General features: G+C 36.6%; 2 protein-coding genes across 7 annotated transcripts; one reads left to right on the forward strand and one right to left on the reverse strand.

Annotated features, from left to right (window-relative positions):
* Nucleotides 1-1,517: 1,517 nt before the first annotated feature.
* On the forward strand, nt 1,518-4,882 carry LOC143469035 (pre-mRNA-splicing factor 38B-like). Of its 2 annotated transcripts, none has more exons than XM_076966568.1 (9): nt 1,518-1,808; nt 1,997-2,065; nt 2,458-2,609; nt 2,733-2,793; nt 2,915-3,058; nt 3,151-3,206; nt 3,369-3,431; nt 4,108-4,299; nt 4,492-4,882. In XM_076966568.1, exons 1-9 carry the CDS (start codon nt 1,590-1,592, stop codon nt 4,532-4,534), a joined length of 999 nt encoding a protein of 332 aa, XP_076822683.1. In that variant the 5' UTR covers nt 1,518-1,589; the 3' UTR covers nt 4,535-4,882. The 2 variants fall into 2 exon arrangements, with proteins under 2 accessions (XP_076822683.1, XP_076822684.1); XM_076966569.1 differs by having other exon boundaries at nt 1,536-1,683.
* Nucleotides 4,883-6,057: 1,175 nt separating this feature from the next.
* On the reverse strand, nt 6,058-22,121 carry LOC143468833 (GTPase-activating protein and VPS9 domain-containing protein 1-like). Of its 5 annotated transcripts, none has more exons than XM_076966263.1 (35): nt 21,925-22,121; nt 21,609-21,729; nt 20,593-20,702; nt 18,859-19,008; nt 18,377-18,471; nt 18,217-18,286; nt 17,964-18,077; nt 17,655-17,805; nt 17,191-17,345; nt 16,838-16,909; nt 16,138-16,293; nt 15,930-15,959; nt 15,451-15,574; nt 15,160-15,282; nt 15,002-15,067; nt 14,688-14,806; nt 13,786-13,921; nt 13,438-13,592; nt 13,209-13,303; nt 12,669-12,920; nt 12,101-12,260; nt 11,888-12,002; nt 10,836-11,624; nt 10,682-10,765; nt 10,412-10,530; nt 10,107-10,293; nt 9,924-9,967; nt 9,072-9,244; nt 8,517-8,882; nt 8,242-8,386; nt 7,854-7,987; nt 7,546-7,718; nt 7,371-7,485; nt 6,982-7,252; nt 6,058-6,758 (listed from the first exon to the last, which is right to left on the reverse strand). In XM_076966263.1, exons 1-35 carry the CDS (start codon nt 21,988-21,990, stop codon nt 6,618-6,620), a joined length of 5,376 nt encoding a protein of 1,791 aa, XP_076822378.1. In that variant the 5' UTR covers nt 21,991-22,121; the 3' UTR covers nt 6,058-6,617. The 5 variants fall into 5 exon arrangements, with proteins under 5 accessions (XP_076822378.1, XP_076822376.1, XP_076822375.1 ...); XM_076966261.1 differs by having other exon boundaries at nt 10,412-10,527; nt 15,445-15,574; XM_076966260.1 differs by having other exon boundaries at nt 15,445-15,574.
* Nucleotides 22,122-22,422: the final 301 nt, after the last annotated feature.

The following is a 22,422-nucleotide window of genomic DNA, read 5'->3' on the forward strand; positions in this document are numbered from 1 at the left end:
CCGTACGTAGTACCTTGTTACTATAAGCTTGAAAAATATTTTCTAAACCTAATTTTATTTTGCAATTGATTTCGGCCTATTCTCTTTGCATTTTGTCATTCGTCGGTGACTTTTGCATCACGTCAACTAACAAGAGTTTGATGTAACATTAACACACAACATGGATGGTTGTGAGAGAAAGAGGTATATATCACATTACCAACTGGTCGCCTCTTATTGGCAGGCTTACAGTTGCGCATGAACGTTGGTGTAGCGCCTAACTAAATGTTTGCATGGTAATGAGATAATTATTAGTCTGTAAGACTGATCTTGTATTAGACTGTCCTTGCATATATACGTATTCCCAAATACGAATCGCGTTATTAATAACGAGCAATAGAGAAGCTATTAAGCTATGGCTCTAATTGGAAAATGATTACCACAGCAGGAAATGTTTATCACAGCTACTGTTGCTTTGTTTGCACTAGAGATACTGCATTTCTTTTCAATGACACTTGTAAATAGCATATACAACACAACAACAGGATGCGAGAGGCATTAATGGCGGGTCTTGTGCCAAAAGAAAAAAAGTTGTCTGGTTAGTTTCATTTTATAACCTGATCCTGACTTTTTGTGGATAGATTTTTTGGAAAAAAGTGCAAAAAATCGGGTAATTACAGCAAGTACCTCTACTTTGAAAGACATAACGCGGAGAGTAGTGATGAGACAGTTTTGAAATTTCTACCAGTTCTAAATTATAATGCCAGTACCACCGTAATAAAAAAAATTTGATTCTAATATGATTCCAGTGCCAATTTCAATCCTTGACATTTAAAAATGATCTGTTCACAAGAAAGGTGGGTGCCTTCATTTTGTATTTTCTTGCATTACAAACATTTTACCAAAATTTTTGGCCCAAATACTTTCTACTTAGTATCGTTTTCGTCTGTTTTCGAACATTTTTTAGTCGCTTAGAGTTTTAACTGCTGTTAATATTCGGTAAAGTTTTCCAGATTATCAGCACTAGTTGTTTTATGGAGTAACCATAGTGCCACTACTTTCTTAGTCACAGCTGCCCACTTTTGGTTTTATGTGTACTTGTAACCTTCTTATGCTCGATACAACTCTTACTTTTGTTGTCAGCTTGTGTATGAGTTTAATTTATTTTGGCATAGTGTTCTTCTTTGTCCCCTTTTTTTCTGGAATTGTTTTTTTGTTCAATTTTTGGTCAGTTCCTTTTTTTACCCCCAAGAGTTGATGATGAAATATAAATGAATATATATATATATATCTATATATGTGAATGTTTAAATTAATTATGTGTTTTCAAAAAATGCCTGATTTTTCAAATTTTCGTTATAATTTTGCACAAACTTTGTATCACTAGTTGAGAAGCTTTCTATGGGAATTCCAAAAGAATATAATATATGCAATGCATATTTTGCATGTGTTTTAAGTGCTTGACTCGGTTTGATGTTGACTTAGATATCAAACTGTAATCTGATATTTTTCTCTTCAAACGACTTAGAACTTATGCTTCTATATGCATTACATCTTTTTCAGAACTTACAATAGTTCAACATTTGACAATAATAACTGAATACTCAGCTATGGCTGATCAATATGACGAAGGACAGCAAGAAGAATATGAAGACCAGGGTGCATATTCAAAGCCCAAGCTTGGAAATACATTATCTGTTTGGGGTAATCCACGCACAATGAATTTGAATCATCTTGTGCTTACCAATATACAGAACTCGTCTTATTTTAAAGTTCGCCTGTTTGAACTGAAAACATACCATGAGGTTGTTGATGAAATTTATTATAAGGTGCGTTGTTTACACAATGGTTAAGTGCAACGATGTGGGTTTCTATCTTTCGGTATTTTTTAAAAATGCCTGAACGTTGCTCAGTTCAGCGACCATCGATTTTGATTTAGACCTATTATGATATTACTGTATATTTTGTGTTGGTTTGGCTCAAAATCTTTATCACTTCTTACCATGTTCATGCATAGGTTGAACATCTTGAACCATGGGAAAGAGGCACAAGAAAGACTGCAGGACAAACTGGGATGTGTGGTGGTGTAAGAAGATATTACATTAACCCAGTGGTTCCCAAACTTTGTCAGCTTTTGGCACACTAGAAAAATTATAAAATGCTCGCGGCACACTTACAAGAGAAGAAAAGTTGCTTTAAAAAACTTTATTTTCACGTGTTAATGCGATGGATGTACTTATTGGATGGACATGTGCTTATTTATCAGCTATTGAAGCAGTTAGAGCGCTTTTAAGTCACACATGCTTGTCTGCATGCCTTATTTTAAATATTTATACTGTTCTTTTCCAAAATTCCAAAAAGATTCGCGGCACACCTGAGAATCTGTGGCACACACATTGGGAATCACTGCATTAACCTCTTCTTCGACTTTTTTTCAGCTATTTATGTGACTATAATAACACATTATTTTTATATCAGGTGAGAGGTGTTGGCGCTGGAGGTGTTGTTTCCACTGCTTTTTGCTGCCTTTTCAAGCTATTTACCTTGAAGCTAACAAGAAAACAAGCAAATGGACTTCTAAACCACACAGACTCTCCTTATATAAGAGGGCTGGGCGTTATGTATGTCAGGTGAGTGGCTTAATGACAGTCTAAAGTTATGTGAGCCACAGTTTCTTTCACTCAGCTTTTACAGGTCTAACTTGTAAATGATACATTGTTGCATTGTGTTTAATAACAAAAACATTTATCTAGGTATACACAACCCCCTAAAGACCTTTGGGACTGGTTTGAATATTTAATGGACGATGAAGAAGTAATTATTGACAGCTTTCTAATCTATTTAGCATGAATCAGTTAGTTTGTAATCCTGTTTTAAGACTCATGTAGTAGTGCTATGATCCACTATATGCAATAACCTACAATAATCTTCTCAGGAAATAGATGTGAAATCTGGTGGTGGATGTGTGATGACTATAGGAAGCATGGTGAAGACAGTTCTTACAAAGCTTGACTGGTTTTCAACACTTTTTCCTCGAATTCCAGTGCCTATTGAAAAACAGATCCATGAAAATCTTAAGGTGCTATGTCCTGCTACTTTTTACAGTGTAGGTCTGTTGCTGATTAAATAGAACATTCATTTTTAAACTAAACCTTTCACAATACAAAACAGGCAAGGGAAGGTGAAAAATTGTCTGAAGCGCAACAAAATCTTGCAGATAAGCGGAGGTATGTGGAGCAGGTGATGTATACTGAGAATTATTTCTGTTTTCTTAATGTACTCTTGTTCCTTGTCGAGCTAATTAGCAGTTGTAATGACCTAACTTCCGTTGAAATCAAATGCTGTCACAATGCGTTGATCTCGTAGTCAACCAAAGTGTTTTTGTTTAGCATGGAAAGGGAACAACAACAACAATCATCTGCTGATCGCCATCGAAGTCGAGAAAGAAGCAGGTATCACTTGCAAATACAGGAAATTTATGCAAATGCTTAGTGTACAACAGCATGAGTTAAATTTTGGTCCAAAAGGACCAAAATCACAATTAAGAATGTTTCAATGACAGTTCAATTACACCTTTCACCCATTATGGGTTTCAGTCTTGCAAATAATTCTGCCACTGATTCCAGTCTGCTGCCAGCCTAATCATTAATCAAATAGTCTATCCCACGGGTCCAGCAACCTTAAGCATTAAAAGGGCCATTTGGTCTCGTTTCCGCCAAACTAAAACTTACTCTTAGCCATAACACCTAATTGACTACTCAAAACAAAAAACCTAACGCTACATATATAATTCGGGCTAGTACTTTACAGTCACACATAAAAACTTCAGTTTCTGACATCATCATTCATGACATTCATGATATCGTGACATCATTAGTTGCTGTAGGTACCTGTATCAGGTACATGGTGGTCGGTAGGTTGCCTCTTCATTGCTTATTCACTGTATTTCTTCACTTACAGAAACTGATGATGCCAGTTTTAGAAAATCTATTTTTCTGTTAAGTATAAACTGACTGATCCAACAACATTTATTTCGCTGTAAGACGATCAATCCAAAATTGTTAATCTTATACTTGCTGCTGATGTCCCGAGGTATCTGAAACTCAGTCAAATATGTTCCACTTCCAGATCTCATCGCAAAGAGAGTAAACAGCGATCTCCTGAACACAGAAGGCGTAGAAGCAGATCTCCAGATGATCAAAGGAAATCAAAGAGGAGTAGATCGCGTGATAGGAGGCGAGATTCAAGAGAACGGAAGAGCAGCAGATCTCGTGATCGACCAAGAAGAAGTCGATCACGTGAAAAACGGCGAAGAAGCAGGTATACTTGTTGTTTCGTTAAAACTGAGTTGAATTTTTAAACAAGTTATAATTTTAGTGCATAAAATATCTTGTGAATAAAATATCTGTGAGATATCATCGAAAATGCAGTGAGATTAGACCATTGTTAGTATAAGACGTGAACTGATTTACTTGTAAATTGTTTTGCTGATTTCTATTTATCTCTGTGCAGGTCAAAAAGCAGAGATCGTCACCGTTCCTATCGATCTCGCTGAGCTTACCACTAAAAAGGAAATCTTGCATTCTGTGCGTGTGAATTTATTTAGGCAATCGGCACTGCCACTGCTTTTTATTACTGACGTGCCCCAGTCGTTCTTGATTGTTTGACATATACGTCGATGCCTTGTTTCAAGCTTTGCAAAATGTGGTCACATGCAGAAATGGTTTATTTTTGTGTTGCTTGTTTTTAAACATTTTATCCTTGAAGCAATGTCCTAATCTTTTGACCCCGACATTGATGACGAGTGGACACCAGCGTATCCATTGTGTATGTATATACCAATTGTGCCACGTGGTGTACGTTCATCGCGGTTACACTGAAAATACATTGTAAATTCTGCTCTGAAGAACGTTTTGCTTAATTGCATGTAGGCTAATATCCGAAGCCTGCACTAGGGTAACAGCAAGGTCTGAATGCAAAGGGCCCGTTGCTAGAAGCATCAATTGAACGAAGGTGTTTGCTGTTTTCGTTGACAATAATTGTGCTACAAAGAACTGCAAAAGGAAAACCCGAAACAGTCAAAAAGAACAGAATTTGAAGTTGCGGTCTGGCTTAACTGGCTATGAGCAGAGGTGGGCAGTCGGTACTTCGAAAGTACCGGTACGTGGCAAAAAATGTACCCACGGTTCCGGTATTCGGTACTATTTTAGAGAAGTAGTTCGGTACCAGTACTTTTTCTACAGCGGATCCTGTTGCAAGTGCAACTTTTGCTAATATTATGGCCCGCTAAAGGTTTTTTCGGGTCAAAAATATGTGAACTCACTCTATTCGACTTTATTAGACATTTGTAGATTAAAAAAGAACAAAAAGTTCTAAAATTGAAATTAAGTTTTAATTAAAATGAAGTTTTAAAAACGTACTTCTGAAAACCTTGAAGTAATCATTTTGAAAGTAATGCGGCCGACTTTTATTTCTTGAAAACAGTAATTTGGTACCTTTTTCTAAATGTATCGACGGTATCGGTACTGAAAAAGTAGCCCGGTATAGTAATTCGGTACTATAGTATCGCGATAACAGTGTAAACCAGCGAAACACTTTCCTACTATCGCGTTAATCATTCAACCATTAAAAGCGTTATTATGACGTCATTAAGGCAAGAGTCGCTATTCGTTCGGCGCCTTTTTTCTAATTTGGCTGAATAATACGGCGGAGAAAACAGTTTTTCAAAGCCGGTTTCGCTGTCTCGTGCACTTGAAAATTGCTTCTTGAGCAACAAGTGGCGGGTTCGAATCCCGTCTAGGGCTTGTCAAATGATGATACAAAAGTCAATTAATTTCATGAGCAAGTGTGCTTCGAGGTTTTCTCGAGCACGTAATTGCTAACGTGATTACATACGAATATGCGCTCACTAATCTGAATGACAAGCTGCCTTTTAAACACCTACGCACATCCACCGTGGCAAGTATTTACAAAATTATATAAAGCACTTCCTAGTTTGATGACGACAGCTGTGTGTGGTTGCCGTCAATTGGCTAAAACTGTGCTGTAATTTTTTTACTAAAAAGATCACACATGTACTGCACCTTATGTATACGCACAATGTATGTATTACAATATATAATTAACGCTAGTGCTCCAAGGAACACTAGAAACATGCGTTAAAATAATAATTATCACAGCTTCAGTTAGACATTTGCTTCAACAAAGACAAGATACGATCTTGGCGGGGAATGCAAAACAAAAAGATTTAAAAAAACTAATCGGAAGATGGCAAACCAAAATCTGGGTACGATTGAGTGTTAAGTTAAGCATTAAGTTCGATATTATAGAAAGTGAAAGACAAAAAGGGTAAGTGAAGCAGCAAATGGCGACAACTTGCTAAAAATATTATAGTAAGCACTTGGCATTGCAAATTTGCAGTCTTCTGGTGTTGACAAAATTGGTAACGACGAAGACAGATGTATTGTGATCGCAACAACAAAAAATCAGTAAGTCATTTTATATAAATAACGTAGACAATATTTATTTGAAATGAATGTTAAACACCGCCTTCTCATGGAAATACAAGCAACATGACAATGGACAGCAGAACGACCAAGCAGTGACGAAAATCAAATTCAAAGGTGACGACTCCAAGGTCACTTCCTTTCGTCGATTGTTTTTATAAACTCTGTAGCGGCAGTGAACTGCATCCACCAGTACGCGTCTTCACCGGTTAAGTGATCTCCAATGAAACTATTCACGTACTGGACAGTGGATAGTAAGTGTGGTGGGTTTGCCTACAGACAAGAAGAAATTGATATGTCACCATTCAACCAGCGCAATATACTCAGCAAGAACAATTAACTGAAAATTAAACAAAAGAGCCTTGAAACTGGCAAAAGTTCTCATCCCTGGTTCGTTCGCGTTTATTCTTCGTTTGACCTAGTACGGTACCTAACGGCTAGTTAAGGTGATTCGCAAAAGAAAACCAGCATGGAAACATTTCCAGTTCATACTAACTTTGATAAGGACAAAAACTAGAACAGGCGTGATGTCATCTGCGCCAGGGGCCTGATTTTCGTCAGCCAACTTCAAAAGATGCATGACCGCGCTACAACAGCGCAGGGCACCGTCCAGCTTGCCACGCGGGGAACGGTGGGCGGCAAGAGCGCGGGCCTCGCGTTGAGCGGATGGCCAAGGACATTCGGAAAGATACTTTCTCCTCACTTGCAGGGAAGGGTGAAAAGGAGTGATGACTGCGGAAAGGCGGCAGATGTGCTCGTGGAAAAGTCTGATGATGAGAATGATATTAACTTGTTTCGGGTGACAGTGAATCACCAAAAATACATTAGCCAATAATCTGTTACGTGACATTGAAATGCCAAAATTACTTCGTGGTTCATACTTACTGGTCCCGTAAAACGTCACCGTCGCCATTAGGGAACATTGCGAGCTTATGAACGTAGGAAAATATGGTGCGCTCAATGGAACTTTCGACTTCGACTAACTGGTCTGAGCTAGCTCCTAAAACAAGCAGATAATGAGCATTGGTGGGATGAAATTAATGAAGTATGTCATGCTTACCTTCCCAGATCTGGTGCTCGACCATCTGTCCGTACAACCAGCTCAGAAAGTCTCCAACTAGGGTTACCTTCTCGTCTAGAGCTATAGAACGCATAAAACGCCCTCGGAAATTCTTGATTGCTTCTTCCTTGCTTTTCAAGAAGAGCCGGACACACTGTGATGTGAAATATCGCCTGTTGGAAAAGAATAACGCACTTTAGCAGGATCATTGTCCAGCGGACTTCGGTTAAGTCCAGATCTCAGTTATCTAAATACCAAGCTGTAAAGCATCAACAACAATTAGACTCCACCCAGGGCAGAGTACTAACCTGCAGATTGCCCTATCCCGCTCCGTACATTCGGTCACGTGACGTAGATAGGAGGAGGCAGATAGAAGATGTTGCCTGGCTCGGACCAGATAAGCGATGAAGCACGAACGGGATTTGTATTCACGCCATAGGTTCTAAAGTATTATGAAAACTTGTTTCAAAATATAATTAAGCATGGTAAGTTGTGCAAGGTTGAAAAGGTCCGCCGTCACAAGTATATCGCGATTTAAATAACAAGACAGTTTCTACGATCGTGATGTTTAGTTTTTTTACAAGAAAATACGATCCTTAAGATAAGCGACATGGACCTTTAAACCTTAAGTATTTCAAAAAGCGGAGTGCATTCCCAAAAAATCCCTAACAGAGGCATAATTGAAGATAACAACACCTTGAAAACATGTTTGCATCCAGCATCATCCAATGCATTCACGCACCGCATAACTTCATCAATCTGGGCAATCTTGGAATGATGCTGCAGGGTTAAAGCTTCAGCCTGCTGCACTCTCAGAAATGACAGAAGCTGATCTCGGAGCCTGCAAGAAAATACAAACTAAGAGTGAAGATCCTTCCTCGTGGACTAGATGCGCCACTCCTCGCTTGGGGCAGCATTTTTCTTTATAATATTCATTATTCTCTCTTCTGTGTCAAGCAACTTGGTCTTACTTGATGCCATCCGGAGCACTTAGGGAGGAGTTGTTTTCTCTTCTGAACCGCAAGTCAGATCGAACAGAGGAAATACCTAAAAGTAAAAGAGCAGGAGACGGTGGTTCCGGAAGCGGTTCTGCAGATGCAAGCACGATGCGCAACTTGCGCTTTGCATCTTCTTTCAAATCTGTGTCCGAATTTGAAATTGATTCAAACGATTTTGATGGGCATGCAACTGGAATAGAAGGCATTTCCGCTGCTACTTTTGGTGATCTAACAGGCCAATCATCCACCACTGGGACAGATGCTGCATCTTCTGCTGTTGTGGTAACTGTGTCGTCACTCTGGGGAGAGTGGACGTCTGTAGCTGTAGAACCACTTGCACTAAAAACAGATTTTCAAGTAATACTGCTGGAATTACGATCATATATTGAACCAACGATAGATCATTAAATGGCATGAATCTCAGTATCAAGGTATTGGAAGTTTTTTTGGTAGGAGCTTGTTAAACCTTGTTATATAAGTTTATGCAAAAACACTTGAGATTTCCATCAATTCAAAAATCTTTCTTACTTTTGCGGCTCTGTTAAATCAGATTGGAAGCTGGAATCTCCCCAAACTGCAGTGACCGATCCTTTTTTGTGAGCAGATGCTTCTGCATCCACATCTCGTCTGCCTGCTGTTTGTTGGTTAGAGGTGACTTTCTTCATATACTTCTCCATAATATCTTCACCAGGTGGCGACACCTAAATAGCAAGGAAGACATAGATTGAGTTCAGAAACCTAAATTAAGCCTTGGGTGGTGTGAGAAAAAGGCGGCTGAATAGGATATTAATACGGCGATTATTTTTTGATTTGTCAAAAAAAGTCAAAAATTGGTCACATTTACAGCGTTAGGTCAATAATTGTCAAAATTTTTTACCAAGTCAAAATTGTTTACAAACTGCATTGTCGTGGTGTCATAGAGGTTGCACTGAAGGTGAAATTGTCATTTTACATTGTACACCTTGTAGCCTACTTTATACTGTTGTAAATGGCCCATTGTCTACTTATTATGAATCAGCTCTTGCTTCGGTTTTGCTTGAGATACTTCATGTATGTTTAGTTTAGATAAATGTATTGAACAGTTTTTGTTGTGTCTTAGTTGCAGTTTTTTTGGCAATGATTTGTCATTAACTCATTTCCCTTTTCAGAATAGGCTAGGTCTGTGTTCAGATTTTTGCCCTTCTTTACAACAATAAATTTTAACTTTTTGCACAATAATGCGTAATTTAACTACTTGAGTTCTTCATACGTCAAAATTTGTCAAAAAAAAGTTTTTTAATGTCAAAATTTGTCAAATTTTTCAATTTTTAGGTCAAAAAATAATCGCCCTAGATATTACGTATCATGCTAAAGTGTCAAATCCTCATTATTATTCCCTACCTCTTCTGCTGACTTTGACCTGGCTGGAGGAACATCCGACTGAGCTGAAACATCATCAAACGTTTAAAAACAAGAAAATTATAGCAAAGGTTGGTGGTTGTAAACAAGTCAATACTCAATGTTTAAACTTATTGCAACTTCAGGCCTTTCATTAAGCTAAAAACTTCATAGCAGCACAACTACCTGCATAGCCATCGTAATTGCCACTTCTTCTCGGACCGTCGTTCCCAACAGAGCCTGCATTGCCATAGTTTAAAGGTCCGTTTAATTTGCCAGTGGGCTTGCGCTTGGACAAGCTCGGAAAGCGATTAGGCTTCCACCAAGATTTCTTACGATCAATAGCTTTGTTACGAGCAACGTTTAAGCCCTCCTAAATATGAAAGATATCCAATTACAAAAAAAAATCGTGTGCGGCTGGTATCCACACTCTTTTAGAGAATGTGGACCATTAGAGTAACAAAACTATATATTTCTAACAATACACATACATAGTCCACCAGAGTAGACGATTTTTGCCGAGGAAGGTTTGGTGATTTAACATTGGGTTTTTCCTTTGGCGTTTCATCGCTATGAATTTCAGGTTTGCTTTCTTTGGTAATTTCAGCTGCTGCAAGTATATAAATTAACCATTGGCGATTGGCATAATGTAAGGGTTTCATAAATCAACAAGAAAATATTTTACGACTGTAAACCAAGGCACAGTCCTGCACAAATCGCTTAATTAAATGAAATCGGCGAACAACTTCTAAATAACCTACCCGGGTGAATTTCTACAAGGGTAGCACTCACAGAGTTGAGATTTATATCGTTGTTCTGACGTTCGTTAGTTTGAGGTCTTTTATCTACAGAAAACAGGCCGTTAAACAATAAACAACAGCAAGAACCCTAGTATTGACAACTGGCGCATTTTACCCGTTGCTACATGTAAATTAACACTGTTGTTGGAGCCAGCTTCAGCTAAAGGATCAAAGTCCTTCAAAATGTCATTTTGGGCATTTTTGGGTGATACTGGCACAAATGCAGATGTGTGGTTTTGGTCGTTTGCAGTTATAGCATTATTATTGACCGTTATTGAAACTTTGGCTGGTGTGAACGGCGCTTCGTTATGGGCCTTCTCGTCCCAGGCTATCACTCTATTTGCCTTTGCAGGTTGGTCTGCATCACTCGATTCAGATTTATCTGACTTGGGCATGTCTTTCATGGGGCGCTTGTACGGACTCCGTTTTATTGTGCTCATATTTTCATCAAAATCCATGAGAGCTAATCCTGAAGTTTCAAGACTTTTGTTGTCCACTGGCACTTCGGAGGATGAAGTGATGTCCCAAGCAACATTTTTCTCAACAACTTCCACTTTTTGAGTCTGTACATGATCATTATCTTCATCATTTCCTTTTTTAACATTCTCATCAAAGGACACAGACTGTCTTGAGACCTCCATGGCTTCTCCTCGTTGCTTGGATGACAACACTATTGATACAGGGGATTGACTAGCCAACTGCAGTTGTGGTGATGGAGATGCACTGGATGTTGGAGGAGGTTTCTCATTTGTTTCACTACTATTTGAGCTCCCACCTCCACCGTGACTGCTCCCAGCAGATGCACTTTCTCCTCTCGATATATGAAGATCTTCGGCATCTGGGCTGATGCTGTTGGGGCCTTTTCCAAAACTCCTTTCGGAGTTAACCCATTGCTCATCAACCACTGTGGAAAAATAACCAATGTTCTTAATCCATGAAAATAGAATATTATTGTGCTGCAAGTTTGCAACCAATAAAAATGCTGACTACTAATCAAAAAATATAAAACTGATATAAAAACTACCGATTGGTCACATAACATAACTAATCAACTACGAAGCAAACCTATCACGTTGTTTAATGTTATCAGCTCACAACTACTGGACGAAAGTGCAGTATTTTGTAAACCCATTCCAAAAGCTCTTGGTTAACTTTTCAAAAACAAACCTTTTGCTGGATGGTTATCCAGGCTCAAGCCAGATACGCCACTAAAGCCTGAAGCAGCACTAAGTCCAGGTGTGCTGGCACGAGAGCGACTGTCTTCCATCACATCTTCCGTCCCCTAAACATAATTCATTCATAGGTAAGCTATAAGCAGGCATTAGCAGGCCTAGAATTATTCAAAACAGAAAGTGAATATGTTACATTGTGTTTACTTACAGCATTTCCAGATTCTGATTCCAATTCCTTCAGCCTATCTTCAGAACGAATGTCCGGTGGTTCGCTGTCACTTGGAAGCACTTCCACACTCCACACATCACTGCGTGAATCATCGTCACGTGTTAACGTTAACAATGATGATATGCTCGAAGGGGGGTTCCTGAAAGTGTTACATTTTATTTATTTTTTCAAATTGTCACATTTAACATTTTATTGTATCCATGGTCATGAAGCAGAAAAGTGAGAAACATGATGTAGTTGCGGAAACTTGAAATTCTTAACCACCCAATATAATCAATGTACTGGTAATTCTGAAACTTGGGAAGAATTAAAACGATATTCAAGAACATGTCTAACAAAGAGTGCTAAAGATAAGATCAGGATTAAAACTGGAAGATAATTTGAAAACTGTTTAGGGCCTTAAGTGATGAGAAAGAATGACATAATGCCTAGCTTCTGTAACAAAATAGGTTAACAAAAATAACACTACAAAATATACTCAAAAAATTTGGTAGAAATGTTTAAAAGCAGAAAAAAGTTGAGTTGGACATAATAACTTCATAGACACCTCATGTGTTCGGCAGGATCCTCTGCGATCTCACGCAGCCTCTCCGACTGAGAATCTTGCTCCGCAGGAGGCTCGGAGTCACTGGCATAAACATCCATACTCCAAGTATCACTCCTGGCATCAACTGGACCAGGACCACCAGGAGGACCAGACTCATCGCGACGTGGACCTCCAGTTACTCCAAGATCAGCAAAACGAACTCCAACTTCCTGGCGGATTTCAAACTTCCTCATTTTGTCTTCTATGCTTTCCCTGTGGAGTGATGCTTACATTAACTGATCATTGATACATCAGCATTTTTTCAACAAATACAATAAAAATCTTAGACTACGAAGTAGCCATTTAGTCAATCAGTTGAATTAAAATATTTTTCGGTAACCATGTTTGGCAATTTCCTTCATTCAAACCAGCGATAAGCTTTCCCAAAGGCATTTAAACGTACACCAGGTTAGCACTTGGGCGTTTTAGTTGCTTGTCATAAAATATTGCAATTAAAGAAAACTGTAAGAACTTTCAGCTAAAAATTGTTTTCAATCATGCCTTGATGTTGGCAACTTTCTCCTGAGCGCCTTTAAAGCTTCGTCATTGTTGGCATGAGTCACACTCTCCTGATCACCACCCTCTTCATCTTCATCCTGTAACCATGACGACAAGCTCTTACAATAGTCTCAAAAACTATTGCACTTAACAGGAGAACTCCAGCAGAATGTTCAAGCACTGTATACATCCCATACACAGTTAAAGCTTTTTCAAACAAACAACATTCAACCTGATTGCCACCACGTGAGCTAACGGCATGGATACTGCTGGCATCATCTGCAGGGACACCTTCTGGATGATCAAGATCCATGGAAGAAGAACCACTAGTCCTTGATATACCATCCTCAGTTGGTAATTCTTCACCAACCTCACTTAAGTCAGATCCTGCGCGGATCATTGTGGATTTTAAAATCAGTTCATCATGATTAGTAACAACGTATACAAAGTGCGACGGTGAACGCAAAGGGTATAATGATACCGCATCTAATTTTGTTCTGTTAGTATCAATTTGCAAATTGGAATGTATCTCTGCCGCATAACTTACTCTACGCAGCAAAAGTATAATTTCGTGACATACCTCCAGAATATAATGAAAACCGAGAACGTTTGTCCAATCCCTCTGCCTCTGCAAGTGTTGCAGCGTCAAGGGATGCATCTTCTGTAAGATTCGACATACAGTGTTGATTGCTTTGTGAATTTTGTAATTCCATCACCTGAAGAAAAAAAAGTTTTTGTAATTTATTTTACAGCAAATATAAGCCACGTTACCACTGGAGGCATACAGCCAGTCCGGTGCTTCCTCGATTATCAGGTCTACTTGGGAAAATGCTTTTACAAATTTGAGCGGACAACCAAAAAACGAATAATTGTACTCTTATATTTAAGAAATAAAAAAAATCTTTTATGTTTCACGCTGCCTTTCGAATATAAAGCCACCTCAATATTTCAAGACATATACACTTATACAGTATAGGATTAAGTGTTTAACAATGAACTGCAAGTACAGTAACATTAATGAGAATAAGCTACATCAGACACACTGCAAAAGGCTTCAAAGTTTGTTTGCTTTACTCTATTGTTACGTCATAAAGAAGCATTAATAGGCAACTGAATAAACGAAAACCTGTTAAATGAGGTACAGATATTCAAGAAAGCACTGTATTAATATTATAGTGACACAGAATGAGAGATTGCCGAGGTATTTGTGATATTTAGTTCACATGAAGAAGTGGAAGACATTGAATTTATGAGGCAATAACATCACCAAGGTATCTTATAAGTGAAGTACGAAGAAGCGTTAAAAATTTCACCTTGAAATTATCATAATGCATAATTGCATATACTTGTATGTGAAACGTTTGTATGTGGTTACCTGCCCTATTTAAAAGCTAAATTAAAGCGTGTCCTGCGTGCATAAACAGATTACTAAACATATATCATATCAATAATTTGATAAATAAATTTTCTAATATTAATTACCTCTTGTTCCGACATTGTTCCAGGAAGTTCATGAGACGAACTTGAAGACGAAGCCATAGAAATCACCAATACTGTTTCAGGACTATCAAATAACTGCACTTGATTTATGGTAGCGCTGTCTAAAATCAGTATCAACATTTTTAAAACCATTAATATTAAGGCTTTGAAGTATCACTGTCAGATAATGATCTATTTCATGCTTAATGCACAAACAAAGCAATGAGAGTCAAAAGATGAATATTTAATGCAAATGGATCAGAAATAAAAGACAAATACAAAGAGAAAACTGAAGCAGCAGGCCTTATGTCTCATACCTCCAGCTGCAATTTCATCCATATTGCTATCAATGCTATCCTCTCTCTTTGGCATTTTATTTTTCACTACAGATACAAATAGTTATTAATGAAACCATTTCCATTTATTATTTTTATAGCTATATCAACCAACACACAAGACATAGGCAGCTGTTTACCTTTAACGGTTTTCGCTCTCTTTTTATCGGAGGTTGGGGAGTGCTGATTTGTACCTCCCATAAGATCAGTGGATGAGCCTCCTGATGGTGATAAGTGTCCTGAGCTTGTGGCCTGACTAACACCTGAACATAGAACATCAGCAAACTTTCAAACCAAAATTCTTATTTTCCTGTGTGACTGCTTAGTGCTGCATGTTACAAGAAAATGATGTTAATAATACAATGCATTTCATTACAGAAATTATTTTCCAAGATGATTTGTTTTTTCATGAGTAAGAAACAAACCTTGACCTTCAGCACCAGAACCTCCACCATTTTGGGAAGCAGCTTTCCGCATACATTGCGGCGGTTGACTTGGTAAATGCGAGAGTATTGATGCAAGTGTTGCTTGGTCTACCCCACGAACATCTGATTGCTATAGCAAAATGCCATCAACCATAACGTTATATAGATAAATATAGATGCAAGTTATTGTAATTATGAACATTCCAATTGTGCGTTAAAACGAATTGATACCGCATTAAGCTTGTTATGGTTACCATTAAGGAGGCAATCATCAAGTATTAGTATAACACAACCATTCAAAATATAAAAGTTCTTGTGACGCATTTAAAATTAAAGAATGGCATGGAATTCTTTGATTGAAAAGAAATCAACTGAAATTTTATGGGTCAGCCTAACAAAATGGATTAATTATTTATTAACAATCAGCATTTACGTGGCTTATATTGATTGAATTTATTATGGTTTCCACACTTGCAATAACTTACACTTGTTAAACCACCGACTGTCCATTTTGCCTGTGTAAAGCAACTGGACCATAAGTATCATCACAAACTTATAAAAATAACTTGTGAGTTGGATTACAACTAAAAACCACACCAAACACAAAAAGCACTGCCAGTAGCTAAGCAAAACTAAACATAACACCTAAATCAACTTTATGGCTACATTTGTTTACCATTTAACAAAAATCACCTGAATATCTTGTAAGAATCGAATAAGTTGATGTAACTGGGATGGTGTGAAGAAAACGGCAGCGCTGGCATACCCATGTGGTGCTACATGTGTTGGCGGTACACCATCAAAATTGCACGAGTTGATTACAGTGTCAATCAATTGCTTCATTGGTTCCTGATATTGCAAAAAGGTCAAAAGTTAACAACCTAAAATGAATGGCAAGTGAAAATGCACTCATTTCAAAAATGCAGTTACATAACGCACTGTTTGTTTAACGATTTCAAATAAAACCTTTTGTAACCACCACCACCAGTTTATTTTAGGAGGGGACAGCTTTGGGAGATCACTGTGCTAATTATGTTTTGCAGTCTCGTGGGGGTTTCCTATCTGAAGTACAACTAATTACTACAATGATGCAGTTAGGAAATCCTAAACAACATAACACCAGTAACAGCTTTACTTCTAAGACTTCAAGTCTTCAATCAAACTATTCACACATGTCACGTTTTTATGGAATAGCTGGATCTTATGGATATCACAATGATAATATGTGACAACATTACAGAGTCTATGTGCCAAACTTAACAAAACACTCCACGTTTACATATAACATAAGCTACACGAATCAAAATGCAATGATAGTGACTAAGTGAAATATTTACCAAAAGTAGGGAATAATTTTAAAATACAAAAGAATGTTAATCCAAACATAACATACTTTGTTAAGCCTTCCGTGAAATGTATTACTTTGTTGACTGGATTCATTCCAATGTGCCATAACTTGTAAAACCTGCAAAGGCATAAATAATGATGTGAAGCACTCAAAATGAGGAATGACCAAAGTTTTAGTTAATTCGACAAAGCATTTTAACAACAAAGCAAAGCGCCCAATAAAAGAAACAGTTAACAGTTAAATATAGTTAACAGTCAGCAAACAAATTCTGTAAACAAAAGAAGGAAACATTGCTTACTGATAGCTACCCAGTACACATACGCCATTTATAGTTGCTCAATTCTATAAATTAAGGTGTCGAACTGCAGTACGTTGAAAGAATCTTGCAAAATACTCACTTGTGCAACTTGCATGAGATTAAAACGAGTGAGATCACTGACAGGAACATCACCAGTCACTCCATGCAATTCAGGGTTAACGATGGCGGGACAAACAAACTGCTGAAGTAGGAAGTCTGCACAGAGTGCTCGTGCTTCAGCTTGTGTCACCAAACCTACAAAAAAAACACTAGTTTCAATAGTTGAGCATTTCTTGAGCTGTTATGTGATTGAAATTGTTTGTAATCTTGCATTTTTCGATATCCTTTATTTGTTATTTGTTCATCTTCATTTGTTTGATTGTTGCAAACAACCAAATGATGTTCATAATGCTACTTAATTATGATTCAATAAAGCCATGAGACTTTACTAAGCCCAGCATAATGGTTTTATATAATACCGAGTGAAAAGAGGGTACAAACAAAATATTTTTAATAAAAAAAAGAATGAGGTATATACATAAAATAAAACTATTTCATTCATACCAGCTTCTTTCACAATGTGATACGATCTTGCAATAATCCAGCCCAGGCTTTGCGGAAACCCACACATAGCTGCTAACAGATTTTCAATAAAATTGGAACATATATTTGCCAAATTTTCTTCTGCACATTTCACATGTTGGTTCAACTTTTCCTAAAATATTGACAAATTGATAAAAAAAGGCAATCTTTCAGGAAATACATGGTACTAGGTACAAAACATTTCGGTTGGAAACAGAGTTAACCAACTAAATTAACAACACATCGGTTTCGAAAGGTTAAATTTAAAAACTAGTTCCCAAAGAAAATTACTTGGAACTCGGCGCTATCTTGTTTTCCAAATCTTCGTTCAATCTCAATAGGGTTTAGTCTACTTAAAACTTTTTGTGGGTTTGTTTCTAGAAACAGCTCATCATCCATTAGAACCTGCAAGCAAAAATATGAGTAAAATGTACCTGATTCACACACAGTTTAAACATCTTTTGATTACAATTTATAATGATAATTTTTACATATCTTGTCACAGGTGTATAATTTTGTGTAGCTCACTCAACATTTATCATACCTCCATCACCGGTTGATACAAAGCTGACGTTAGAAACAGCTTTCCAACCAACAACGATTCATTAAAAAGCCTGCACGAAAAAGCAAATACTTTATAACAAAGTTTGTAACTAAAAGCTAAGGCCAGTAATTAAAGCCCACTAAATTACATCAACACCCACTTAAAGACGACACTGAAAGCACAGCTTCCCTTCTGTAATAATCTTCTTGGTTGATCTTCACCAGCAAGTTGAAGAAGCATCAAAGTTTCCATTAACTACAGATATAGTGTATATTAGTTAAATTTAAATCATGCTTTAAGAAACTTATAAAAGCATAAAAACTGCTATAAACTGAACAATAGCATTTGCCAAAACCTAGCAAGCTGGAAATATTTTGGATGTGTGAAAAAAATAAAAACAAAGTGATTGTCTAAGTTAAGATCATTATTCTTAAATACAATGTACGTATAGTCTACAACGACTTTAAAAAAACATGCATATGGTTGCGGGTAAAGCAGCAACTGCAGAAATCATATTTATTTATGGGATTATTTATGTTAGTCTAAATCCGTAAAAATATGATTTGTACATTTGTTGCTTTAATTGCAATGGATTGGTCCTTCACAATATGTATGATTATTAATTAATATATCATTTTTTACCTCAAGAAGATGTTTATGATCGTCTGTTATTAATCTGTTGCCGTAGCAATTGAGGACAATTATGCAGGCCACATCATTAGTTGTTTCCAATCCAAGTTTATCCCCATAGGCGAGGCACGCAGCAGCCAATGTAGGATTATTGATGAATGCCTGCAAGCAACAATACTGTGAGGAGAAATCTCTGAACTACTTGCTACTTTTGATTTCAAAGGAAGATATAGGGCAATGTGGTTCAGGCCATTATTACTTTGTAATGATGCAGTCATTGAAATGAATAGTCAAAAAGTGTGTGGTTATGAAAAAGGTGACGACATTTTTAGCAAGAAAATTACAAACGTGACAGTTGGAAAGGAAAAGAAATATTTTCTATAATGTTTTCAAAAATTTGATAGATCATTTATGGTGATATTATTAAAAGGCGCGCATATAACGCTATGCAAAACTTGGTAAATTTGACAGATGCTCTAATATATAATAGGCTTGGCTGGTTATATGAAGCATGGCCCACAAAATAATTCCATGTATGGGCTAGTCTACACCTCGGAAGTTAAACTATTGTCCCTTTACTTCTTTAGTTTGGATGCTTTAGTAAGTTAGATAGCTCAGGGAGATGGCACATTTCCATAAAAACGCATTCTTAAGATATTACTCAAGAAGGCCTAAATAATGCTAAATTCAATGAAAGAAAAGATGAAATGTTGAAAAGGAAGACACATAACACTTTCAGAATTGGATTAGTCATCCTAGACAGATACCATATTTATAACCAGGTTAATAATAATACTTGAATGAAGTTATGCGGCAATCAGTCATACATCTATCCAAATATATAGCATTGACAAAAGAAAATATCCTGTAAGAAAAATTAATTAAATGTATTGGTTTGTTTTTGGCTTTAAAACGACTAAGTAAACAACCTCATACATTGCCATTAGACATCGGGAATCAAAGTGTGTTATAACTACAAACTTATGATATTTTAAGAAAGCAGATAAAAGATGAGATTTTATAAATGGTTAAAAGAGGACTTTGTAACCCAGAGAACTGGACATATAGCAAGGTCAAATGTAAATTTTGTTCGTAAAATGTATGCATTCTCAGCTATTGTAAACTTGAGCTCTTTGCTAATACCCAGTGCACTAAAGCTGAAAACATTATGTTTTGGGGACAACACTATGATACTATTTTAAACATCTGACATACCTCAACTCCAACCATTATAGACATGCTTCAACCTGTTTTTATTATCCCCGAAATTTGAGCAATGATAAAATAAGTTGATTTGTTTCATTGGCCATGAATGAATTAGAAATAAAGCATGGCAGCCAGTTTTTAAGAAAAATACAGTACGCACAACTAACTTAGTTAGCTAGTTGTACATATATAATTATTTGCATAAGGGCACTTTCCCCTATCGACTTAAATCATATTTGAGGTCAATTAAATAATATTAAACATATATATGTTTGTTTCTAAAATATATTCCATGCACAAACATGTACAACAACTTGTAACTAGCATTGGGTACAGCATTATCACTACACAATACATCATCATTTCACTAGTCAAGTCATATGTATCTATTGCAATTTTCATATATATAGATTAAATCTGACTGTAAGAAATGCAAGGCAAACTGCACAGGATGTCATATGGCAGTTTAGCAAGGTTCAGCATTGATCACTGAGCTTGTGGTTCTGCACAGATAGTAAATATTGACATTAAGGAGCATACCTCCAAGAACTGACTATACATGGATTCCTGATAGCCAAGTTCTTTATAAGCATCAACAAATTGTACAGAATCAAGCTGATGGGCTCTTCGGCTACATGCAGAAGGTGTTACTAGAATTAATAACACAAAGAAATTAAAGTTAAACAGAACGTTTTCGGCTGTAATTTTAGTTAACAAGAGATACAAGTATAGAAACATAATATAAAGGAACAAAGAAAAATAATTATACCTAGTGAAAAAAGCATCAACTATACTCTTAGCTAATTATGCAAAATTGATGAAAGAACATTTTTTATTGGGTTCATTTTAAATATTTATATATATACTGTATATATAATTTGGATACAGATGCTATTACCCAGCAACAGGAATTCAGGCTATAAATTGTCTGACAGTTTAAAAACAAGCTTGACTAGCAATAAATATATGGTGGTTGATTGCCATGATGCTCTATCTAGGCTGTAGGCTCTTAGCCTATTATCTAGGGATGTGCCAAATCTTTAGATACAGATTCGTGAAAATTAAAAAAAATAGTGTGATATTCGTGTGAATCCGAATCTACTGATTTTGCTCATTGTTCCTCACCAAAGTACTTGACAAAAAGGGGGAATCATGCTTAAAGTTATTATTACACTGAGAAATGACAGAAATTAAGCTGGATTTTGGTTAGCATATATACATATTAGGCCCTTTTTTATGAAAAATATCGGACCAAACATTTTGATGCCTTTAATGTCAACCAAACAACCAGAAGCTTTGTTGTTTCGCTCTTGTTTTCTACAAAATAAAACATTCCACCCCAATCTGCCTGCAACCTTTGAATTGATGTGAATAACAAAAATGGTCAATATTCATGTGTAATGTTCCGATTTGTGTTTGATTTGGCACATCCTTACTCTTACCTTCATAATTATATTGGTAATAGCATAAAATAATTTGAAGATATATACGTACAAAACAGAAAAACATGAGTAAAAAGCAAAATATAAAACTGCTAACTGCCATGAGTGTCTAACCTTGAGAACTATTGACGATAAGTTTGTTTAGATTTAAGTATTGTTGTCTTGTAATCCAAAATAAATGGGACAATTGTTCTGCATTTAACTGCACTTGCTCGTTCAACTTCCATATTGTATCCTGAAAAAAATTCACATTTTGAAAACTAAACAATTGAGGAACATCTGTAATATACTATACATAGTGATAATTGGGATAGTGATACTCACACTGAAGGTAAAAGAAGGCATTTAAATTTTCTAAGAAATATATACATATAAACAGTATTCATATGGAGTAAACTGGAAAATGCAATAACAGAACAAAATTTTTTACTTGTTCATGTCTTATAAAGAGCCTTTCTTCATGCAGACGACGAGCCAAATCTGTAAGGTGTGACATTGCTCTCCAACCACTATTTACTTTTTAACACATGCAACTCCAACACAAACATGTAGTAACCATATATATATATATATGTACAATATAATTTGTTATGTAACTACATGTATTTATCCTGTAAGATTCACAGATTGAAAAGTTTGCAAGCCAACACCTGATATGATAAGCTCCAAGCTACTGTACCATGGCTCTAGTTGCCATTAAATGAGCAAAATAGCATATGGTGCAGAGATATCATACCCAAGAAAATAGAGCTAGGTTAATTTACCTTAAATTAAATTTTGTCGCTTCTCAGTGATGTGACTAACTGCATACTACTGTTGTTGTTGTTACATATTGCTGTTTTGTTTATTTTATTAAATTTCTTATTTTATTAATGTGTTACACTTGTTTTGCGCTATATTTATTGCGTTTCTCCTTTGCGGCCGATTA

This window comes from Clavelina lepadiformis, chromosome 8 (genome assembly GCF_947623445.1).
Source record: "Clavelina lepadiformis chromosome 8, kaClaLepa1.1, whole genome shotgun sequence".
NCBI classification, from domain to species: Eukaryota; Metazoa; Chordata; class Ascidiacea; order Aplousobranchia; family Clavelinidae; genus Clavelina; species Clavelina lepadiformis.

Bases quoted from the DNA above. Each gene is read 5' to 3' on its own strand.
- LOC143468833 (XM_076966260.1), bottom strand. From the start codon at position 21,990: ATGTCACACCTTACAGATTTGGCTCGTCGTCTGCATGAAGAAAGGCTC. The intron at 12,003-12,100 runs GTAAGTAAACAC...AATTATGTTTAG, and splicing joins AATCAGAATCTGGAAATGCT to GGGACGGAAGATGTGATGGA. The intron at 10,531-10,681 runs GTAGGTTATTTA...ATATACTTGCAG, and splicing joins CCTTGTAGAAATTCACCCGG to CAGCTGAAATTACCAAAGAA.
- LOC143469035 (XM_076966568.1), top strand. From the start codon at position 1,590: ATGGCTGATCAATATGACGAAGGACAGCAAGAAGAATATGAAGACCAG. The intron at 1,809-1,996 runs GTGCGTTGTTTA...GTTCATGCATAG, and splicing joins TTGATGAAATTTATTATAAG to GTTGAACATCTTGAACCATG. The intron at 3,059-3,150 runs GTGCTATGTCCT...AATACAAAACAG, and splicing joins AGATCCATGAAAATCTTAAG to GCAAGGGAAGGTGAAAAATT.